Raw genomic sequence first — 21,788 nt, forward strand, 5'->3', positions numbered from 1 at the left:
GAGTGGTGTCAAATCGATGCAGGTTGTTGTAGCCTCCATTTGCACATGCAGTGGAGGCCTTGAAAGGGGGAGAATGGGAGTAAGGGAAACAAACAAACTATAGGGTATGTGCTGAGTATGTGTAGGTTTACAGACTTAAATATCATCCTTTGTATTGGCCCTGGAACCTCTTTCTCATTAAGAGGTAGTTTAGTGTGATGGATATGAGTCTTCGGAGTCCAAACAAAGTCCTTCCACTTATTAGTTATGTGGTTGCATGCAATTGCAGCCTCTAAATTTCAGCTTCTTTGTCTATAAATTGGGGAAAACAATGGTATCTAGCCCATTCTGGTGTTTTGAGGGGAAATGAGGTAGTAACAGCAGTATGTGGTTCATAAAAACACTCAATAGATGTGTTCTTCAACATAGTTAAAGGAAGTTTGCAATATACTTGATTTTCCAGGTCACTGAGCTTTGAAAGCACTATCTACAAAAAAAAAAAAGGAATTATTTTAAAACTAAAAAATCCTACTGTGACACTGAGGTTCCATAGCCTTTATTTTCAAACATGGTCTCAATATAAACAAAGTATCAGTGTGAAACTGCTTGGTAAGTCAATGACCTTAAAAAGAAGCATGCACCTCTCCTTAGATTCCAAGTTAAACATTGATACTGATTTTATATCAGGCAGACATTTCAAAGACTGTTTTCTGCATTCCCTATTTATGACTTAAACTATCCAAAAATACGTTTTAAAATCAAAACATAAACCCCCAGAGCTTACCGATTTTAATATTCAAATTGCACTCTTTTTATTTATTGACACTGAGTTGCAATTAAGAACAGACTTTTCCTGACACTGTATACTGGCTCATGAGAGAGAATTTTCTTCCCTCTCTTGAAACACAAACAGAAAGTGAAAATTCAGGGAAGCACACCTGTCAGCATGTTGATTTATTCATGTAAAAATAAGTTTAAAGGGAAGAGCAGTTGGTTAAATTTTGGTAAACAGCAACCTCTGACCACATTCCAGAGTGTTTGCAGTTTAGACAATGAGAAGGCTTGACTATAGGTGTTTTCAAATTTTCCTTTTTACCCTCTACTAGAATTGTACACGGCCTTCTGCTTCACTCACAAGTGCTCATTTCTGTACTCCAGTGTTATCTAGTGCTCCTGAATTTAAACTAATTATGTTCCACATGAAAAGAAAAATACTGATTTAGAAGGTACTTTCAGAGAGCTTGCTGGAAGCAGAGTCTTATTCTAGGATGAAAGGAGGCACTTCTAACAACATTTGCCCTCTAATCTTTTGAAAGTGGTAAGTAGATGGTTTGGCCCAGGCTGGATTTCCTGTTCCCTGGGTTCTCCCCTGTGCAATGCTGTCCTGTGCTTTTTAAACCTGGAGGCTGCCAGCACTTGAAGCCCAGGAGAGAGACACCCCAGTGAGCACTCTGACACACACTCCTGGTTCATAATCTTGCCGTGGTCCATCTCTGGGGAAAAATAATTGCATCCTTACTGCTTTGCGGGACATTTAAAATGGAGCAAAAAGTAAGCTGAACATCTCCTGACTGTCTTAGTTTGCTAAAGCTGCAGAACTGCAGATACCACAAAATGGGTTGGCTTTTACAATGAGGATTTATAAACATACAAGCTTACAGTTCTGAGACCATGAAAATGTCCAAATCAAGGCATCACCAGGCAAAGCTTTGTCCTAGAAGACCTGCTACCAGCAGTCTCGGACTCTGTCACATGGAAAGACGTGGCGGCATCTGTGTCTCTTCCTTCTCTCTTGGTTTTCTTTGTTTTCAGCTTCTGGCTGCGCCATCTATCACTTTCTTTCTGGGTTCTGTGGCTTTCTCTCTATTTCTTTCCCTGAATTCCACTCTCTTATAAGGGACTCCAGTAAGGGGATTAAGACCCACCTGGGGCACACCTCAATTGAAATAACCTCATCAAAATTCCAACCCACAATAGGTTTACAACCACAGGAATGGACTCGCTTTAAGAACATGATCTTTTGGGGTCCATAAAGCCTTGAAACCATCACACTGACTTCTCCTTGTGAAGAGATAAAGAAGAAAAGAGAGGAGAGAAGACAGGAGATAAGACTGGCAGGGAGAGAGCAGCTGCCAGAAGCTATTTTGTATGAACCAGACTGACAGAGATTTCTTCCACCAGCTTTTCCAGAAGCTTAGGATACCTTTCCACTTTGCCTTCCGGAACCTGAAATCTCAGAAAGGTGGACAGGAATGGGCAAAACGGAGCCTGTAGCGGGCCTCACAGTGAAAGGAAAAATACTGAATCTTTTAAATGGTTCTGGAAACAATGGATAGCTCCCCCCATAAAATAGAGAAACTGAAGGGCTACTTGATGTAGTTAAATTGTTTCTTTTAGGAATTCGTTTGGCATCAGACAGGCCTGTGTTTCAAAAATAACTTTTTAATTTCAAACTTTTACATCCCTAATGTATTTTAATTTTTTTCAATAGGGCTTTACCTATGAGGAAATTGAGGTTCACAGAGTTTATGGGATTTGGACTCTGAGTTTCGTACTTATTTGCTCCATGCCATACTTTCTCCTAAGAGCTACTACAATGTGCAAAAGTAAAAGACTCTTTATTCATAAGGAGCTTATTCTTTACTTGGGAGAGGACAAAAGCAGGTAAACAAGGTATCTTTTTATGTAACAGTGTTATATGACTAGGTGTCTACACTTAGAGAACAGGAATGAATGTAATGAGTGTCAATTGTGGGGTATAGGATAGACAGTATGCTACCGAGGTCAAAGAAAATGTGATGCTGGGCATCATCAGGGAGGCTAGTGGAATGGAGAAGGAAATATGAAGAAGCCCCACATAATAAGCATCACAAGGAATCCCTATAAAGACTATTATCTGGGTGGGGGTAGGGGGGAGATTAGTCATTTTCACTGAAAAAAAAAAAAACAAAAAAAAACATGATACCTACATGCACCTATGAGCCAGAAATTCCAGGAGAAATGAAAACATGTGTTCACAGAAAGAATTGTTCAAAACTCTTCATAACAGCTTCATTTACAACAGCCCCCAAGAGAAAACTACCCAAAAGTCCATCCAAAGGAAGATAGGTAAACAATTTGTGGCATATGCATACAAGTGAATACTACTTGACAGTGAAAATGAGTGAACTACCACTGCATGTAATTGTGTGAAGGAAACTTGAAAACAATTTTGAGCAAAAGAAATGATTCCATTTATATGTACTTCAAGAAGAGGAATATTAATCTCTGATGAGAAAATCAGGATGAGGTTGCCTCTGGGAACTGAGAATGGGGATTAACTGAAGAGAGGAATGAAGAAACCTTTTGGGGTAAGAAATATTCTATAACTTGATTGGTGTGATGGTTACACTGATACATACAATTGTCAAAACTCATTTAACTATATACTTAACATCTGTGCATTTTATTGTATGTCAATTTTATCTCAATTAATAAAGACATGATGGAGTCAGAAAAGGTCCAAAAAAGAGCAATTAAGTAAGGTGAAGAATCCCTGAAAAACTGTTATATGAAGACTGACTGAGAAGCCACTGTATGAAAACTGAAAAATATTAGTTATACTTAAAGCAATGTTTTTACAACAGGAGAATTAAACTTCTTACTCCAAAGGAGAGAGGCTGGTAGAAAATGACTCTGGAATCCAAAAACTGGTGTTTGAATCCTGACTTCTTACTAGCTAGCAACATGGCCTAAACCTCAGTTCCTCATCTACAAAAAGAGAGTTGTAGTGCCGACTTATATCAAGAGAATAGTGGTGAGGAGCATGATCTTGGAGACTGACTGCCCCTGTTTAAAGAGAGATCAGAATATTTTGAGGGAACATTCCTGGGCTTTTGAAATGATACCAGGAAAAACGTTCCCATTGTGAGACGGGGCCCCAGATCAACCGGAACCTCATGCATCCAAGTTTAAGATTTTGGTGTCTGAAAATGTTTAAAATAACATTATTGAAATATAATTCATATACCATAAAATTCACCTGTTTAAATTGTACTATTCAGTGATTTTAGTATATTCATAGAGATGTGCAACCATCACCACAATCTAATTTTAGAACATTTCATCACCCCCCCAAAGAAATCCCTGCCCATTAGCAGTCACACCTCATTCCCCTCCACCCCTAACCCCACAGAGCTCTAGGCAACAACTAATCCACTTTCTTTGTCTCTATGGATTTGTCTACTCTGGTTCATCCATGTGGTTGCATGTATCAGTACTTCATTTCTTTTCACGGCTGAATAATATTCCACTGTATGGGTATGCAACATTTTGTTTATCCATTCATCAATTGATGGACATCTGGGTTGTCTCCATTTTGGTGCTATTATGATAAATGCTGCTATGAAATATTTATGTGAGCATATTTTCATTATTTCCTGGGTATGTATCAGCTGGAAGTGGAATTGCTAGGTCATATGGTAATTCTATGTTTAACATTTTGAGGAACTGTCAAACTGTTTTCCAAAGTGGGTGCACCCTTTTACATTTCCAATAGCAATGCATGGAGGGTTCCAATTTCTCCACATGCTCACCAGCACTTCTATGGCCTCTCTTTATTATTATAGAAGGCCCTGACTTTGAATTCCTTTGTGTGGTATCACAGCAGAGTAGTTAATGGGTACACAGTAATATTCATCAGAGTCACACCATGTTGGTACCGCCCTTATCCACGCATGCTGGGCCTTACTCCTGTTGGCCTTTGTGACCTCTTTTCATGTGCACAGCTTCTTTACACTTGGGTATCTGGACTCCCTTTCATCAAAACTGTGTGTGAAAATGCCTTCTGGACACTTAGGTCATCCCAGTCTCTTCAAAAAAAGAATAAGATACAAGCCTAGTGGTCAGAACACTGCTTTTTTCTGTTAGCAAGGAACTAAGGGCCTGGTCAGTATTTTCAATGATAAAAAATAGTAATATTTACAAAGAGTTCATCATGTGCAAGTACTATTCTTAGTGCTTTATATGAATTGTCCCACTTAGAGTGTATCACCACTCTCGGAAGGAGGCTAATATTAATTCCACTTTACAGAAGGTCTGAGTAGCTTGTCTAGTTGTAAATGGAGTCTTGGTTGAATCCACTCAGGTTGATTCCAGAGCCAAAGTTCTAGTCAACCTTGGGATACTGTGTCATCATTAATTTATACTTGACTAAACTTTGATGAGTCTGTCTTACTCATCTCACCATTGTAGTACCAGAAACTTGCATAGTCCCTGGCTTACAGAAGGGGCTCAATAAATATATGTTGAATAAATGAAAGAATGAACGAATGAATAACATTAATTTGCAATATTTAAGACCTCTTGCTCATAGTTAGAAATAAATTTCTGTTCTGCTAAACCATGTTTAAAACAAGTAAGCTTGTGAATATGTGTGTTCCTTCTTTCTTCTTTTCAGTATTTAAGCTGCTTGCTTTTTCAGTAAGTCCTTATTCTCCTGCCTCATTCTGTACCACAACTACTAGTACAACTCAATGGCTGACATTTCACCTACTTGCCAGGTAACAGATTGTAATGGATTAAAGATTTCACAATACAAACATTTGGCCTGTTTTAAGCTAGGTAGGCGTAAGACAGAAGGTGAAAACATTTAATTTGAAGAATTCACCAAACAAGATATTAAAAAAGAATTGTTCCAAAACATACAATGAACTTAACAGAAAAGATTGTTTTAAAAGATCCAAGTGTGTGGAAGATGGAAGACAAGACAGAACAAGACATTCTCCTGCTCTGATCACATCACTTCCCACTCAAAATCCTCTTCACTACTTCAATAATACGGAAAACCAAGATGTAGACAAGATTATTCTTCTATCATTTTTCTCATTCTCCTTTTGTTTTCTGTTTTTTTTCTTTTTCATTTCAACTCCCACTCTTCACTTTCTGCTGTGCCAACTTATATAAGTGAAATCCATGCTTCCAACCACTTTTCTCTGTCTTATTTTAAAATCACTGAAAGCGCTCACTCTTTTTATTTTTGGAATAATAATAATAATAATAATAATAATAATAATAATAAACCTGAAAACAAACCTCAACACCTACACTGCTTTCTATTACATCTCTCTAGTACTACATACATCAGAACTTCTATCTCCCAGTGAGAATTTTCTCCATAGTGAACCATTTGAGAGACTATGTAGTGATACTCATGCTCAAAACATTTTGGGAACACTTCTCCTTTCAGAGTCAGAATATAAGCCTAACAGAACATCCATCTCCTTTACTTTATCATGCTGACTAAAACCTATTATACCCAATTTGATTGCCAACTCTTAGTCTGTATTTGGCTCTAAATACTTGATGGCCATTTCAATAAACTTTACCTTTTAAAGACACAGACAAGTGATTATTGAGGGCAGTGAATGTCCTGTACACTGAGAAAGAAACCTGGAGAGAGGGGCTGGACTTCAAAAGTGTTTGGGGCTAAGGTGATATAACTGGAGTAAGTGAGGATGTTTTAAACATTCCTTGAGGATGTTAAGTCTTACAATGCTTGTTAAAGAAAATCCTCATTTAATTCTAATTGGTTCAACTAATTCACTTGAAAATATGTATTTAAGCACTTTGGATGTGCCAGGCACAGTGCTAGGCCCTGGAGATAAGAAGGTAAATAAGAAAGACCTTCTCCTTTAGTTAGCTAAGCGGCAATATGGCAGAGTAGAGAGAAAATGGATTTGGGTGTCAGATAGATGCAGGTCCAAATTCTCATTCTGTTGCTAATTTTCTGGGTGGTACAGGGCAAATTACTTTTTCTAGCATGTGAAAGGGGGATAGGAAGAGTTACCCTACAGGACTACTCCAAGGATTACATGAAAAAATACAAGGAAAACATCTGATAAAGCCTTGGCACAGAGATAGGCTTGGCTTTCAGATTCCAACTCTTGTCCTTGGGAAGAACAAGCTATTCGAGCTTTACTTAATGTCTCGAGTCTAGATTGATCGATTTGTTATTTAATGGACACACTGTTATTAAATGATTTCATTCAATCCAATTCCTCATGACATTTGCTCAAGCCTTCAGTCCAGTCTTACCTCTACCTGTTATTGGCAGGCTGAGCTCTGCATATTTGCTCTTTCTGCTCTCTTTTCTTTTACTTCTAGAAGGGCACTTTCTGTTTCTTTCTGCCTACTCAACTTTTACTCAGTTCTAAAGACTAGCTCATCTTTTCCAACTCTTCCACTGAGCCCTCCTGATCATGCCTTTTTTTTTTTCTGCCCCATATAGAACTTTTTTGCTTATACCTCTTATTTGGCTCTCTGTGAAGCTTCTTTTGTTATTATTTTGCAATATAACATTTTACCATTCTTATTGACCATTTCCAATGTGTGAGATGTGAGTGTTAATCTTCCATATTCTATATACTTTGTACCCTTACAGTGCTAATTTTACAGTTATTAAGTATGTACTTTGAATGAATGGATGGGAATTTATATTCTGTTCCTCAAAGTAAAAATTATTAATGGAAAGTAAAATCTCTCTGGCTTCATTAAATTCATCAGCCCTCATGAGGGAATAACAACATGTTTGTGTTTATGTGTAGCTTTGCATCTTAGGGTTTTGCACCTTGGACAGGAATTAATGCTGACTATTTATGAAAAATACTGTTACAAAGAGATAAAAATGTTGTAGCTACTTCCTGTGTTTTTGCTATGTTATATGCATTGTGCAAATATTTTAACCGGTTGCAATTTGTCAAAGCAAACTGGCCAAATATTAAGGTTACAAAAAAACAAAAAACAAACAAAACAAAAAACAAAAAACAAAAAAACTAAGCCAAAGCTGAAAAAAACTAGTTTTTGGACATATTTTTGTATTAAATGAAGTTTAGAGCTACACTTTGGGGCTGAGAAGATGGACAGAGTAAAGAAGACAGTATGGTGAAATAAAAAGGGTTTGTGCTTCAGATCAGTGAATTTATCTCTGGCATTGCTTATGTGAACTTGGAAAACTACTTAGATTTTCTTGGGCCTTACTTTTTTTTCCCCTCTCATTTTATAAAACAGATTTAATAATAGTAATTTTGAGGAATGTTGTGAGAATTATTTATCTTGGCACATAGTAACCTCTCAGTAAATGGTAGCTTCTATTATTATTTGTGTTCATAGCTTAGGTAGAAGAGTTAAGGCAAATTTTAATGAAGATGAACTTTGGAAACACGGGAGCCAGACTGTCTTTGGATGTTTGTAACTGAAAGGGAGGCTAGATGCAGTAAGTTAAGATATGAAAATGAGGCAACAAAGGAGGGTAGTCAAAGGGCAATTTAAAAATGCTCAGGGCTCTCCTTGCATTTAATTATTACTTGAGAGACTAATTTTATATTACTTTCCAGGAAATTCACAATAAAAAAATAAAATGATATTAAATTTTTATTTAGAAACTCAATGAAGTGAGAATTTGGATTTCATCCATCTGTGCCTAGAAAGTCTTAATTAAAAAGGCAATCAAATCACAGTCCTACACCCAAAAGGGAGATTTCAAATTATCTACTGTTTTCCTATTATGTTCTTAGAAACCACATCATGAATTAAACAGTATTTATTATGCATAAAAATACAGTTAAAGTTGGTGATTGAAATTCTGACCAAGGGCTCAGAATCCAGTAAAACAGCTATGGCCAAAGATATGTCATACAATCAGATGCAGCTGTAATCTGGCAATAGTTTGAAAGGGAAATCATTGTATTTCAAGTCTCCTAAAATGGACACAAATATCCTAAGTACACTAAAATATACATGGTTTAATCTACTGTAAAATAATTCAATACTGCTATATTGTATCTATTAAATTTTCAAGTTGGATAAAAATGGATATCCTAGGTATGATAAACTTCAATATTGTTCAGATTCTTTGCATTCTTCTTAGAACTGATTCTTTCCAAAATTTTGGGTAAATTTCCATTTTGCAAACTGAGTCTTACAGCATGACTTTAAATAAATCTATCTTTAAATAAAAGCTAAATTAAGCTGAACCACAAGCTCTATGCGCATCACAGAAATAGCATGAAAAGAGGGTTACAGAGAAGAAAGAGAAATTGAATAAGCCTTTACTAACACACACACACACACACACCCACAAATAACTATTATGTAAGTGAGAGAAAAACTATCATTTTCACGAGCATCAGTCATCTATACTTCCTCTGTTTTTAAAGAAACAGATTGATATACAAAAAGAGGTACTAAATCATTTTCATTGTTCAGTACTAGGATATTTAGTTGACGGACTAAATACTTTAGGCTTCATTTGTGAAAAAAGAAAACAATTACTGTTCCTAACATGGACGTTCGAAAGGGAGTTTTAAAACACACACTCATAGTATAATGAATATCTCTCCCCATTCATACATTCCACAATATTTTTGCACACCTACTGTGTGTTTGCTTCTGTGATGGGACCTGGTTACACAGTGAGGAACAGCAGATATGGCAACTGCCTGGATGGAGTTAGTGGGGAAGACAGACAATGAACAAGTAAGCAAATCCAAATAAGTATACCTTCTTGGAAGCCTGCGGATCTATATGAATGTCTTTGTTGCATTCCTCTAATGTGTTAAGGAAGGTTCTTATTGGCATCCATGTTTAAAGTTCCAGCAAATTAACCTTTTATAAGGATTTCCATTCAGGGAATTGATTTATTGTGCAGAGATTCTCGGAGGGCATGAGTTAAACACCTGACTGCTGAATATACTTAGAAACAGCATCAGTTCTCTCATGGTCCTTGGGCAAAAAAGATGCCATAAGGAACAATGACTTTAACCCCTCCCCAAGAAATATCAAGTTATTGACCATCGGAAGCTAAAAACTTTGACCCTTCGATGAAATATTTATTCTCCAAATGCTTTTCTGTGAGGTAAATGTTTTCCTAATTAGGCTTGAAAATGTGAAATTTTGTTGCAAAATTGATTTTCTATTAAGGCATTAAAGTAGTTTCTCTTTCCTTCTGCTTAGGTACTAATTAAATTATGTCCCAACTTGTTTTAATTCAGCAATCAATTTTTTTTTCCATTTGCACTGGATTACAGAATCTCATTTAAAAATCACTCTAACAAACTCCACACAAAACAGAAGGGATAGATGTATTCTCTAACAGAGACAAAACAGTACCAGAGTTTGCAGCATTTGGAACAGACTGCTAAAAAAAAAAAAGAGGATCAGTTGTTTTCTGGTGGCATCTATTTCTTTCTTATGCTGTATTTAGACATAAGAAATACTAGTGGAAGGCATAAGGATGGAAAATAAATAAATAAATAGTCATGAAATGCTGAAATATAAAAACTCTGAATGCTGAGACTGAGACAATTTCAAAAATGATCATAAATTCATTAAAAGGAAAATTGTTAAAAGAGAAAAATGGAGTCATAGCTGTTGAGTATAACGTTTGGAGTAATTAAACAAAAATATTAAATAAATGCATTATTCCAAATGTATGAAGGTCAGTTTCAGGTCTGATGTGTGGGTGACAGAATATGTTCTTAATAAATATGTATTGAATGATTAAATAAAAGAAGAAGATGTCAAAAATCCAACACAGACAACCCGAGGAAAGACATTTTAGAAGACTTTTGCTAATGGAAGAACTGTATGTACCGATTACGAAGGGTGATTTTGAGGCCCTATAATGAGATGGGAAATATTAAGAAAAGTAACAGTTTCATATATAACCATCTCTTGAAACTCAGAGGATATACAACTTCTGTTTTAATGAAACAAAAATAAGAAAAGGTTGAGTTGTCCCCAAGGTCAAATTCCATCCTGATCTTTTGTGGGGCAGGCAGCGGAAGGAGGGAGTGGTCAATCAGGCACATAAAAAATGGCAAGTGAACCAAACCAGTAGGGTAGCTTTGATTGTGTTAATTAGAGGAATATTATCAAGTCGTCATGGAAACCTCACAGTGATGTTTTCACCAAGAGGACGGAATTGAACAGTGGGAGTTATGTGCTTGTTAAGATTCTTCCTGGACCAGCTTATAGCCCTTCTACAGCTCCTTTGCTTTAAACAGTGAGCTTAGTAACTTCCAGATAAGGCTCTATATCCCACTCTTTTCTATTTCTTTCTAAATTGCTTGCACATTTAATTGATCATTAAAATAACATAGAGTCCTTCACTTAGGTGATTGTTTCACCATCCTAGGACTTGAATGTTTCAACTTTCTGGCAACAAAGCCTACCCCATTCTATCAAAATCATGGAACTGAATCTCAGTGGGTCAGATTTAGCTTGTTTAAATCCAAGTCTAACTGAACAGACTATACAGTGACTAGTGGTTTGGTTTCTAGATTCCAAAGCTGTTCCTTCAATTTCTTTTTCTTACTTTCTCTGGTATCTTTCTATTTTATATGACATTAAAAATAACAAGTAACAATGTTAGATGAAAGCAAAATTAAATCACGAACAAAACTGCTCATGTGAAATGGAAAAACAATTTCTCTAAAATCATGAAACTCAAATCAATCTAAGGCTTCAACTTATTCACACAATTATAATTTTTTGCAGTTAATGGACAGTGTCATGAAAAGATGGAGCACATATCGGTAAGAATAAGTATTTCTTCAAATATAAAATGTAACTGTAAACTTATTTCATTTATTATGGGAAAGTTGATACCTGGGTCTAGTCATCCAGAGATACTTTATAAGCTAGACATCTGCTTTATCAAGTTTTCTATATTATCATAAAGGGAAATAGTCACTCAACTGAAAATCAAAAATTACTATTCCTGACAAGATATCAAAGAGAAAGGAGTACAGATTTTAATAAAAGTATTTACAGAATTATCATTCCCCATTAAAAATTTCTAGAGACAGTCAATAAGCACAATGGTGTTGAAAAAAAGAATAGAGAAGTAGATATAGAAAGAGGGAAAAGAGAGAAAGAAGAGGAAACACAAGGAGAAAGAGACACATGAAAAAGACTGGCCAAGAAAAGAGAATGGGAGACCTGTCAATTATTGAACACTTACCACATACCAGATCCTATACTGGGTGTTTTACAATGTATCCTATTTAATCTGTAGATAAGATAAAGCATGGATAATGTTGAGCCCACTTTAAGGATTAAAAAATGGAATTTTAGGTGAAATGACTTATCTAAGACCTCAGAAGTAGTAAATGGACTGGTGAGAACTGAAACACAGGAGTGTCTGATCAAAGACAGGACTTTTCCAGAAACCAGTCTGGTTGGCAAATAAACAAGCAAAGATTAGAGTTAGGGAGGAAAATGAGACCAGGCTAACCTCCCTGAAGGCAGGGTCATTGTCTACCCTTTTCACTGGTTTTTTTTTTTTTTTTCAATAGCTAACAGTTTCAGGAATAGAACAGTACATAATAAATATTTGCATGATGGACATCTTTGAATGTGTTGGATGGCAAGAGTATAATATAGGGAGAGAAGTCATGGAAGAAGAAAGAAATAGGAAAAAAAAGAAAAAGAAACAGAAAGAAGGAGGCAAGGAAGAAAGAAAGAGGGTAAGACCAAAATGTGATCGATTCTTTATGGACACTTCTCACCTTCTAGATCCTAGAGTCACATCATCAGCTTAGTGTCAAGTCTCATACTCTGAGAATATTTGAAAGAGGAAAACTCTTTGACAGTCTACATTCCCTTAACTCAAACAAAAATATTTCTCAACTTTTCAGAAACCCAGTGGGTGCAACGTTGAAACCTCACACCACCTGACAGTACCCAGGTAGAAATAAAGAGTATGAGCCCTGCACTCCGGACAGGTGGGGCTTGAGCAGTACAAATAGGTCATATTCTGATAGTCAACCAACAAATCAACCAAAAAACAATCAAGCACTAAAAACTGATCAGTTAATAAATATTTGTTATGGTCACATTTTGTCCCCCAACTTAGTCACAAGAAATTGACAGAAAGGCAAACATGTCAATAAAATACAAAAATTCAATGAAACATCTCACTGCTTTGTTAAATTATTAGAAACATTAGGATCAAATGGCTGAATAATTTCTCTTTTTCATATAGATATTGGACTTCAGGTCAATATTAGTTCATTCCTAGGGAAGAACAACTTATAAAAGTCATAAAATTTAAAAATTCAATTTAATTCTTGGATTGTTGTTGAAAATGCACTGTAGGGCTACAGCTACCTCAATATCCAAGAATGGTCAATTTTGACTAACCTATTTGGTTAAGTTATGCATATCTCCTTCAGAAAAAAAAGCAAAGCTTTGCTCATAAATTGGACCCCTTTTGTGCAATCAAATAATAATTTTAGAGCGCCAACAAAATCTGGTTTCAGCATAGCAATCTACAAGCCTGTTCAAAAACTGCACTTCATTATATAGGGGTTATTGGGTTAGTAACTTCATATTGGTTACAGAAAACCTTAGGCTGAGAGCATTCCCAGGTGATAGGTTTGGTTGGGTTTCCCTGAAGACTTGGGCCACTCTCTGATCCCCCTGGTGCCCCAAAGTGACAGAATCTTATGGAATCCTGGGTATCTTGGCATCATAAATCACTGAAGGCTGTTGACAATGCCTTTGGTATTTACGACCCCATGTCAGGACCCAAAAATCGCTGGAAAAGGAGTTGCTTTAGCAGTTCAGACAAGCTAAAAGAGTTTCTTTGATTTTCTGGTATTGGTCTGCTGAGACATTCACACAAAAGAATGCCTGTGCCAGGCAGGCATAGTATAATCAAATAGAATTGCTTGTTATGTAACTTCAATGCACTAAGGATATTGAACTTCCCTTTTTAAATCACAGAAAAATACTGAGCTAAACTATTAAACTGGGAAAAAACAGAGTGAAGAGTACTATAAAAATGTGAGTCATTTTACAAATGGATTTAATATCAGCATTTGTGAATTACATTTGATATTTCACCCATCACATTCCGAGGTCTTCAGGAGAAACAATGAACACAGAAATAATCAAGGAAAATGTGTTACTTTATTTCTACTTAATAGCTACATAAGCAATGCAGAAAGTGCAAAATGTTTTGGAAACACAGGAAGAATAATATGATTTTTCACTGTCCTTTTAAAGAAGGCTGTTTTCCTTTTTGGGGGGTGGCATTTTGTAAGCTTTTAAAAACAGATTATGTATGTGTGTGTGTCCAGGGGAGTTGTTTATAGAGTCTGTGCACAAATCTCTCTCTCTCTCTTTTTTTCTGAACAACACCCAGAAGACGCGGATACTTTTTAACGAGGTTTTGTAATCCCCTGACCCTATTTTGCCAGCTGTCAGCAGCTGGAGGCCCATATCACCGTTTGTAAAGAGCATCTCTCAATAGATTATTATGTGAGTAGCAACTGGTGAGTGCAGCTTGTCATATAAAAATGCAAATGTTTTTCTTACCTCTTCCTTCTCAGCACTTTGCAGATCACGCCACTCCTCAGTTACATGACCAAAATCCACTGTGTTCATGGGTACTTTAAATTCCCCAATGATATCATGCTTGGAGAAACGATCAAAATCATATACAGCCATCACCAGAGTTTTGCCACCCAATTCCGAGTATGGCACCTAAATAAAGAGCAATGAGAGTAAAATATCTGGTCTCAAAAATGCTTAAAACACATTGCTTGTTTACAGTTTTTAATTTTAATATTTATGTTGTATAAACAGAACAGCGAGATAATTATATTTTTGGCTTTTTCTTAAGTTGAGTCATTTGACTAACTGCTTGAGGCTTAAATTACTCTCAGGGAAATGAAAACTTACCATATTATCTGAAAATTCTAGAAGCTTTTAGTATTATTAATAACAGACCCTATTATTAGTCATACTATAAACATATCAAGATTAATTAAATAATAAAACAAGCCAGTTGCATTTGACTCTGTAAGAAAGGTTTTTCTTGTAGAATATTTTTGTTGTTATAATGTTCTTTGGTCAGGAAGTGACTTAGGAACAGATAACTTGGTTCAAAAGTTCCATTGACTCTTTCAAGCCATTTGAATACTACAGTTTAATGGAGCAGTGATTTATTAAAAGACATGCTGGAGCCTGAAAGGATTTAAGTGAAATTCACAAAGTGCCTCACCTACTCCCTAAAATAATTTAATGATTGACAAGAACTGACAAGAAAATTGATGTTTTGAATATTGGAGATGCATTACAATAAGGATCTTGAAGTTCATTCCTGGGTATGATACTCTTTAGGATGAGTGATGGCAAAAGGCCAAGAACTGATGAATTCTCCAGCTGTTCAAATTTATCTGGGACACATGCTATGGGTTGGGATGTTTATCAGTGGCATTCTTAATATTCAGGGAAACTGCAATCCAAGTAAGCTACACTTCAGTAACTGGACAGAAATGCCTAATTAAGAAATTGTTTAGACTTGTATTCAAGGCTTGATCAACTTTAATACACTTTCTATTATTTTATCAGTGTAAATGGTTATCTTATGCTGCAGCAAACATTTCTCAATTAACTCTGCCTCTTAAAAAGGGAAGGAGAAGGAAGGAAATAAAAAATTTTAGTTTTCTGAAGAGTTTTTAGTTTTCTTTCGTTCACTTACCATATCTGGAATTGGATTATTTTGTAAAATGCTATGATGACAACCTAGGCACAATGGTTCTTCAGTTATAGAAGAAATCTAAAATAATGCCTTTCAGTGAGCTGAATTTTGAAGGAAGAGATAAGAAATTTTAGAGTTGGGATAACCTTTGAAATTTTCATCCTATTTTTAAAACCTTCCTGTACTTTCTGATGATTGTACTGAAATGGCAGCAGTCAAAAATCTAGGCGTGGGGTCAGACAGACCTGGGTTTGGGCTTCTCAATTTTCCAGTTGATGGACCTGGAGCAAGTGAATAAGTCTCAGCTTGTTTATCTATTAAAATGTGATAATAATAGTGCCTCCTACATGGGGCTATTGTGAGGATGAATTATGCATGTAAAGCATTTAGCACAGTATTGGTACATAGTAGGCACTTAATAAATATTCATTGTTTGATGAGTGGCAGAAGTGAAGGAACTCAGGAGGGGCATTTGTTTAGGGAGAAAGAAGATGAATTTAGTTAGGGGTATGGTGAATTCACATTAAGTGGGCTTGAACTTACTTATAAAGTCAATCCTCTTTAAACTCTATTATGCTTCCATTCTTACCTATTACTGCTTGGCATTTCAAAATGCATCATCTATAATATCAACTGGAGAAATTAACCAATTTCCAGAAAATAGGCACATTTCTTAAATAAATGAAAATACATTGTACTCTGGATCAATTTATTGTTTGATCAATCTTCCTGAAATAAAATGGAACCTGACAAAAGTTTATAGGCAATTTCAAAATTTCAATAACTACACTACTCAAATAACGAGTAATAACATTTAAAAAAAAACGTAGATAACTCAAAACAAGTCAAAGGCCCCATAATATTATTTCAAATAATTTATAAATCTGCTTACTAACTTCTGGTTAGAAACTATTTGTCTAAATTAAAATGATTAATAGAGTCAAGTAAAATTGTGATAATTTTTAGTTTTGCAATATTTTAACTTTTATTTTCATTTTCTGTTTTGTGGAATATTGACTAAAGATCTTCATAAGATGAGTATTTCCTGGATGTTTTTTCTGCTTCTTTAGATTTTCTCTCTGAATTCAAGAAAGTGCAGATTTTAAATAGAGTGACAAATTCGGAACTTTTCCTTGAAAAGTCAAAAATTTCAGAGTGAATAGGAAAACACTGCTCCATTACAAAATTGGAAAAAAATTTCATGAAAATGACTCATGCCCTAAGTTTCATCAACTTACTTCATGCCAGAATGTTTGCCCACACAAGGCACATGCTAACACTAAGCCTGGCTGATGGACAGGGTGATTCTGAATCAGCCTTCTGGCATATTCACAGACATTTCATTTTTAAGAAAGGTGTTGTTTTAACTAATGCATTTTAAAACATTTTCACATATGAAAGATATCTAGCAAAAGAATAGGTTTTTATGAACAACCTCAAGTCAAGAGCTACAAAACTTGTGCATGCAGAAATGATGGAGGCCTGCAGGGTGTGTTCCCAGTGAGTTATTACATTGCCAGTCTCTCTCTTGGTTATTGTTTGTCAGCTAAAGTATCTCAGCAAGATGAAGAACACCAGGGGAGAGCCCAGAGTAAAGGAGAAATGCTAGAAATGCAGAGAAACAATATATTCACATTATTTTTATTGATAAGTTGAGAATGGTTTTAGAGTGCTCAAACTGTTCCTGTATACCCAGAATTTTGCAAAGAGAATAATATCTATTTGTACAAGTTAAACTCTGGGACACAGCTTACTTTAATCTGTGTTTGCAAGCGGGTTTCCTTATTTTCAGGCTCTTTGAAAAACAGAGAAATAATGATTTCATTACTCCTTTGGGTTTTTTTGAGAGAAGGAAATGTTCAAGCTTGTTGGTACACTTGAAGCAAACCTCACTTTCAGGTGTGAATATGACATCTCATTACCAGTCTATATTCCAGTCTGAAATGACTGAGCGGGATCCTAACTTGAACAAATTTAAATGCAGTATAAAATTCTCTCTAGACTGAAGATAAGAATTCTGAATATTCTGGATAGAATCAATGTGAGCCCCTGAACAAGTGTTCATGTGCAAGTCTATGTATGTGTGAGATGAGATCAATCTTTTTATCTAAACTCAACAGAGGAAAAGTTATAGGTAAGTATAAAAAAGTACCTTGAAAGTAAACTGCTCGTTAAAGACAGGATTGAGGGTCTTTCGGTGGACTTTTGTCTCAAATTTCTTCTTTTTATCGGGCAGCAGGAACACTTTTACATAGGGATCAGATGTGCCCCCCATGTCTAAGGCGGGCAGCTCGGCAGCCTGGATAATCCCTACCAGCAGCTGAAATGAATCACAGAAAATAGCAAACACAAATGTTGATGGACGTTTTGGAAAAGACTGATTTACTAACAATGTTGCATATCGGGATTTCTCCCTTTTCCTCTCATGAATCTGAACACAGAAGGCTGATGAAACAAGAGAAACAGGCTTCACAGAAACCCAATTATGACAGATGCAGGCTCTAGAAAGGCTGATTTTAAGTACAAAAGGGGCTTTTAAAAAGGTTGCTGATTACAGTCAAATATGGGATTCACAGTTACGAAAGAGTTGCAATCAAATAACTTACCAGTTGCTAAAAGCCCCAATGCATTATTTTCTTTCCAGGGCATGGTAAATGGTAAATTGTGAAACAATCACAAGTCTGTAATTATAGAGTAAGAAGTTCTTAATTCTGAACCAAAGCCTCAGACCAGCTAAACAGAAACTTCTTTGGGTATCATTTTGAGAGAGAAAATAAGATCTTCCAAGTTTCTTTCATATTTGACCTTCATTTGTGTGCTGGCTATTTTATTTTTACTTACAGTAAAATGATTATTGTCTATTTAATTCTGTTTAAATATAGAATATGGAGTCAAAGAAATTAAATATTTTCATTTATAAAGAGGAAGGTAAGATTATAGATATCATTTTTTAATGCTTAGTGACTACGTTTCTAATTTTTTCCAAATACACAAGAAACATCTGCATTTTTTCAAGTCTTATCATCAGTGATACATTCCTGACTTACTGTGAATGTGAGTTTAAGCTGGCATTGTTAATACTTTTGCAAAGAAAATAAAAAGGTGTCAGTAGATTAATCTAGATGTCCTGCTGTCAGAGATTTTGTGTCAACACAGTGCTGTAGAGTCATTTGGAAACAAAAGTGTACCCTCTTATTGTTGTTCAAGGCGTATACTATTCAGTAAAAGCAGTCACACCATAGCTTTTCACATGAAAGCCTGAAAATTTGAGTCAGTGACTTCTTAGTGACTACAATAGAAAAGTAATTCACCTTCTTTAAAAAAAGCACACCCTAAATGATTATGTTGTTTCCATTTTAATGCTTCAAGTTCTTTGTGTTGGTTTCATCATCAAACTGTAATAATAAGGGTACTGAGTTGTAGGTACACAAAACAGAGAGATGGTCAAAGAAAAGCTAAAATAGGCATCATACATAAATACGTAATAGTAAAGCAAACAGTTGTCTCTTGATTTGTCAAATGGTATCTGGTATTTGCCTTTAGATAACAATGTGAATAAACAAGATGATATTTCTTCTGCATGTGATACTCATTCTTACTTTTTATAACAAATTTTCTTTTTGGAGGGGAAAGCACTATAGATATAGCTTAAACTCTTCGGCGGTCATTTAGTTTAAAGAGTTTGGGGTAGTTTGTTGATGAAGGGTGAAGTCACTTCCAATCCCCTCTGACTACTGCCTAAGAAATGTTATTGTCATATTTCTTTCCACCACGAAAGCTTTTCAATTAGAGTATTTTTGGGTGGCATTCTAGTTTTGGTAAGCAATCATGCACTTTTGATTACAGCTTTATCTACAAAGTTCTTCAGAATTTATCTTCACCATCTCATAGGAATCATTTTATAAATCAAATTAGCTGAGAACATTTGGAAAAATTAATGCATGATATTAAGAAAAATTCATTAAATGGAATCTTCCAGATTCTCAGAATGAAATCCTTTTTAGATTTTATGTTTGCTAGGAAAGGGAGCAGGAAATGTACTCCCATAATGTGAGCAAAGATCAAATTCAATGCTATTATTTTCTTAAAAATACTATTTTAGAAAATGAGATTTATGGTAATCAAAACCAATTTAGATGTTTCAAAATTATGAACAACCAGAGTGAGATATCACTTGATTTCCCATAGAATACAAAAATAGAATAAATTAGGAGAAAATAATTAGATGCATATATACAGGCAGATTCAATATATATGTTATATATTAACATAACAGAAATTGATGTTGACTTTCTCTAGAATATATAAATAAAAGGAGGTTTTGCTCCCAGCCAAGTCCTGATGCATAAATTTTGGCCATATTTTATTAACTACCAATGATATACCTACAAAGCTATATAAATCCATACCTATAAATCTGTGTCTATAAATCAATATACAGCTTTCAAGAGTGTAATATGAAACAACCAGTCAGAGCTATAATGAATCTGATCAAATAAAATTACTTTTACTATGATAGAACATATCCATATATTCTTCATGAGGAACCCTCTGGAAACTTCCGAAAGTAGACAATCTTTGAACAGTCAATCCCTAAATAAAGCACAGAATTTCTATAATTGCTTAGAGCTCTTACATAATTTCTGACTTTGGACATTTGTGGTAAGAGCTGAGCATTGGTTTTGAAACATTTATTGTTCATTCTTCATAAAACTGTAAATAACACTGTTGTATTAATGTTAACTGTATTCACTTTGCATTTATCAGTTCTTTTTCATCCAAAAAGATGAGTGAAATAAATCAAACTGGAGAGAAGATTTAAAACTCCCCTACTCTGAAAAGGGTTATGTCCTAAGGATTCTTAAGAGTCTGATTTCTAAGTCAGCTGATGCCACACATTGTTATCTAGCTTTTAAGTTTCTTTAACAATGCAGAAGGTAAAGGAATATCTTCTTCAATGGCATGGATGCTTGACAGTCTTTTATATAAAGAGATTTTGTAGCAGTTATCATTGAGTTACCTATATAACAGGCATTCTATAAAAGATAGCTGGTACTATTACTCATGTAGATGGCATTTCACAAATTTTTAAGAAATCGAGGCAGGAATGTATGCTTTGTTATCTTCTTTAGTTCCTTGTCACTTTTTGGGTAGCAGTCATGGGCACTAGAAATCAAGTAGCTGGTCCTTCTAGTTTTTTAGAATTTCTAGCTTATTAGCACTTGGAGTTTCACCTAAGTATCATGATATTATGTAACACATTCTTGCCTTTCATATTCATAGATGATAATCAAATTGTCCATCATTTGATTCCTTATCAAACTGTAGTATTATATTTTAAAACTTTGACTTGAATGGTGGCCAGAATCAAAGACCCCTAGCTTTGTGTGACTGCGAAGTTAGGTTTTTCTAGCTCAGGCTGAAGGGTGCTGTGGGCTAAGCCTGTGGCCAGTTGTTGTCAGAAGCAGACTGACTGCTTCAAGTTAATTTGTATTCTGCCTGCCTGCTCTAAGTGCCGAAAGTAGATGTAATCGGTTGAAACTGTGATTACCAGAAGTTAAATTAGCAAGTAGGGGGACTGTCTGTACTTAGAAATTATTTCATCAATAGCTTTGATAATTGCATTTTCCCTTCGCAGCAAACGAAATGTTTTAAGAACTATCTTGCTTCAATTTCTACTTGGTAATTTCAGAAAAATGTAATAGAATTAGAAGACATTTCTCCCCTCACCACAGACCTGGTTATTCTGGAAATCGTAATCCAGTGAATACTGAAGTTTTCCCAATTTCTCCTCTTCTTTGGGTTCTTCCTTTTCTTCCCCATCAGTCAATCCAGTTTCAGCATCATCATCCTTAAGGGCCTATGAGTAGGGAAATGGATCATAAGTGAATTCAAGTGAATTTTCATTGAAACCCAAATTAAACTGGGCTCATAGTTATACTTCCAAGCTGTTAGAAGCAAGCACTAAGATGTCAGAAATCTCAGTTGTCTGACACACATTCACATTTGCTGCTTACATATTTTTTAAATTCCATTTGTGCATGGAATTTTTTCCCCTAATCAGCAAGCAACATGGAAGCAATGGAAGAAGCCCTCACAGTATTGCAAGCAAAAATGTAAAATTGTTACAAAGAAAATGTCAACTTGGTGTTAAATTCGACTCTGGTAAAATTGCTTCTTTCAGAGGTAAATGTGATAAACATGCTATTCACCAGGCCAGGTTTCACATTTGGTTTCAAGAGATGTTAAGCATCATGTAAAACATCATTGTTACATGCAG

General features: G+C 35.3%; 1 protein-coding gene across 4 annotated transcripts in view; it reads right to left on the minus strand.

The window, feature by feature from the left end:
- SYT1 (synaptotagmin 1) overlaps positions 1–21,788 on the minus strand; it is a 649,966-nt gene that overhangs the window by 174,865 nt on the left and 453,313 nt on the right. For all 4 annotated transcript variants that reach the window (XM_037847277.1, XM_037847278.1, XM_037847275.1 and 1 more), the window contains 3 exons: positions 21,246–21,368; positions 17,661–17,828; positions 14,341–14,508 (listed from right to left, as the gene is read on the minus strand). In XM_037847277.1, the coding sequence (XP_037703205.1) occupies positions 14,341–14,508; positions 17,661–17,828; positions 21,246–21,368 (459 nt within the window). The remainder of the gene's footprint in view (positions 1–14,340; positions 14,509–17,660; positions 17,829–21,245; positions 21,369–21,788) is intronic.

This window comes from Choloepus didactylus, chromosome 8, assembly GCF_015220235.1.
Source record: "Choloepus didactylus isolate mChoDid1 chromosome 8, mChoDid1.pri, whole genome shotgun sequence".
In the NCBI taxonomy this organism is placed as follows: domain Eukaryota; kingdom Metazoa; phylum Chordata; class Mammalia; order Pilosa; family Megalonychidae; genus Choloepus; species Choloepus didactylus.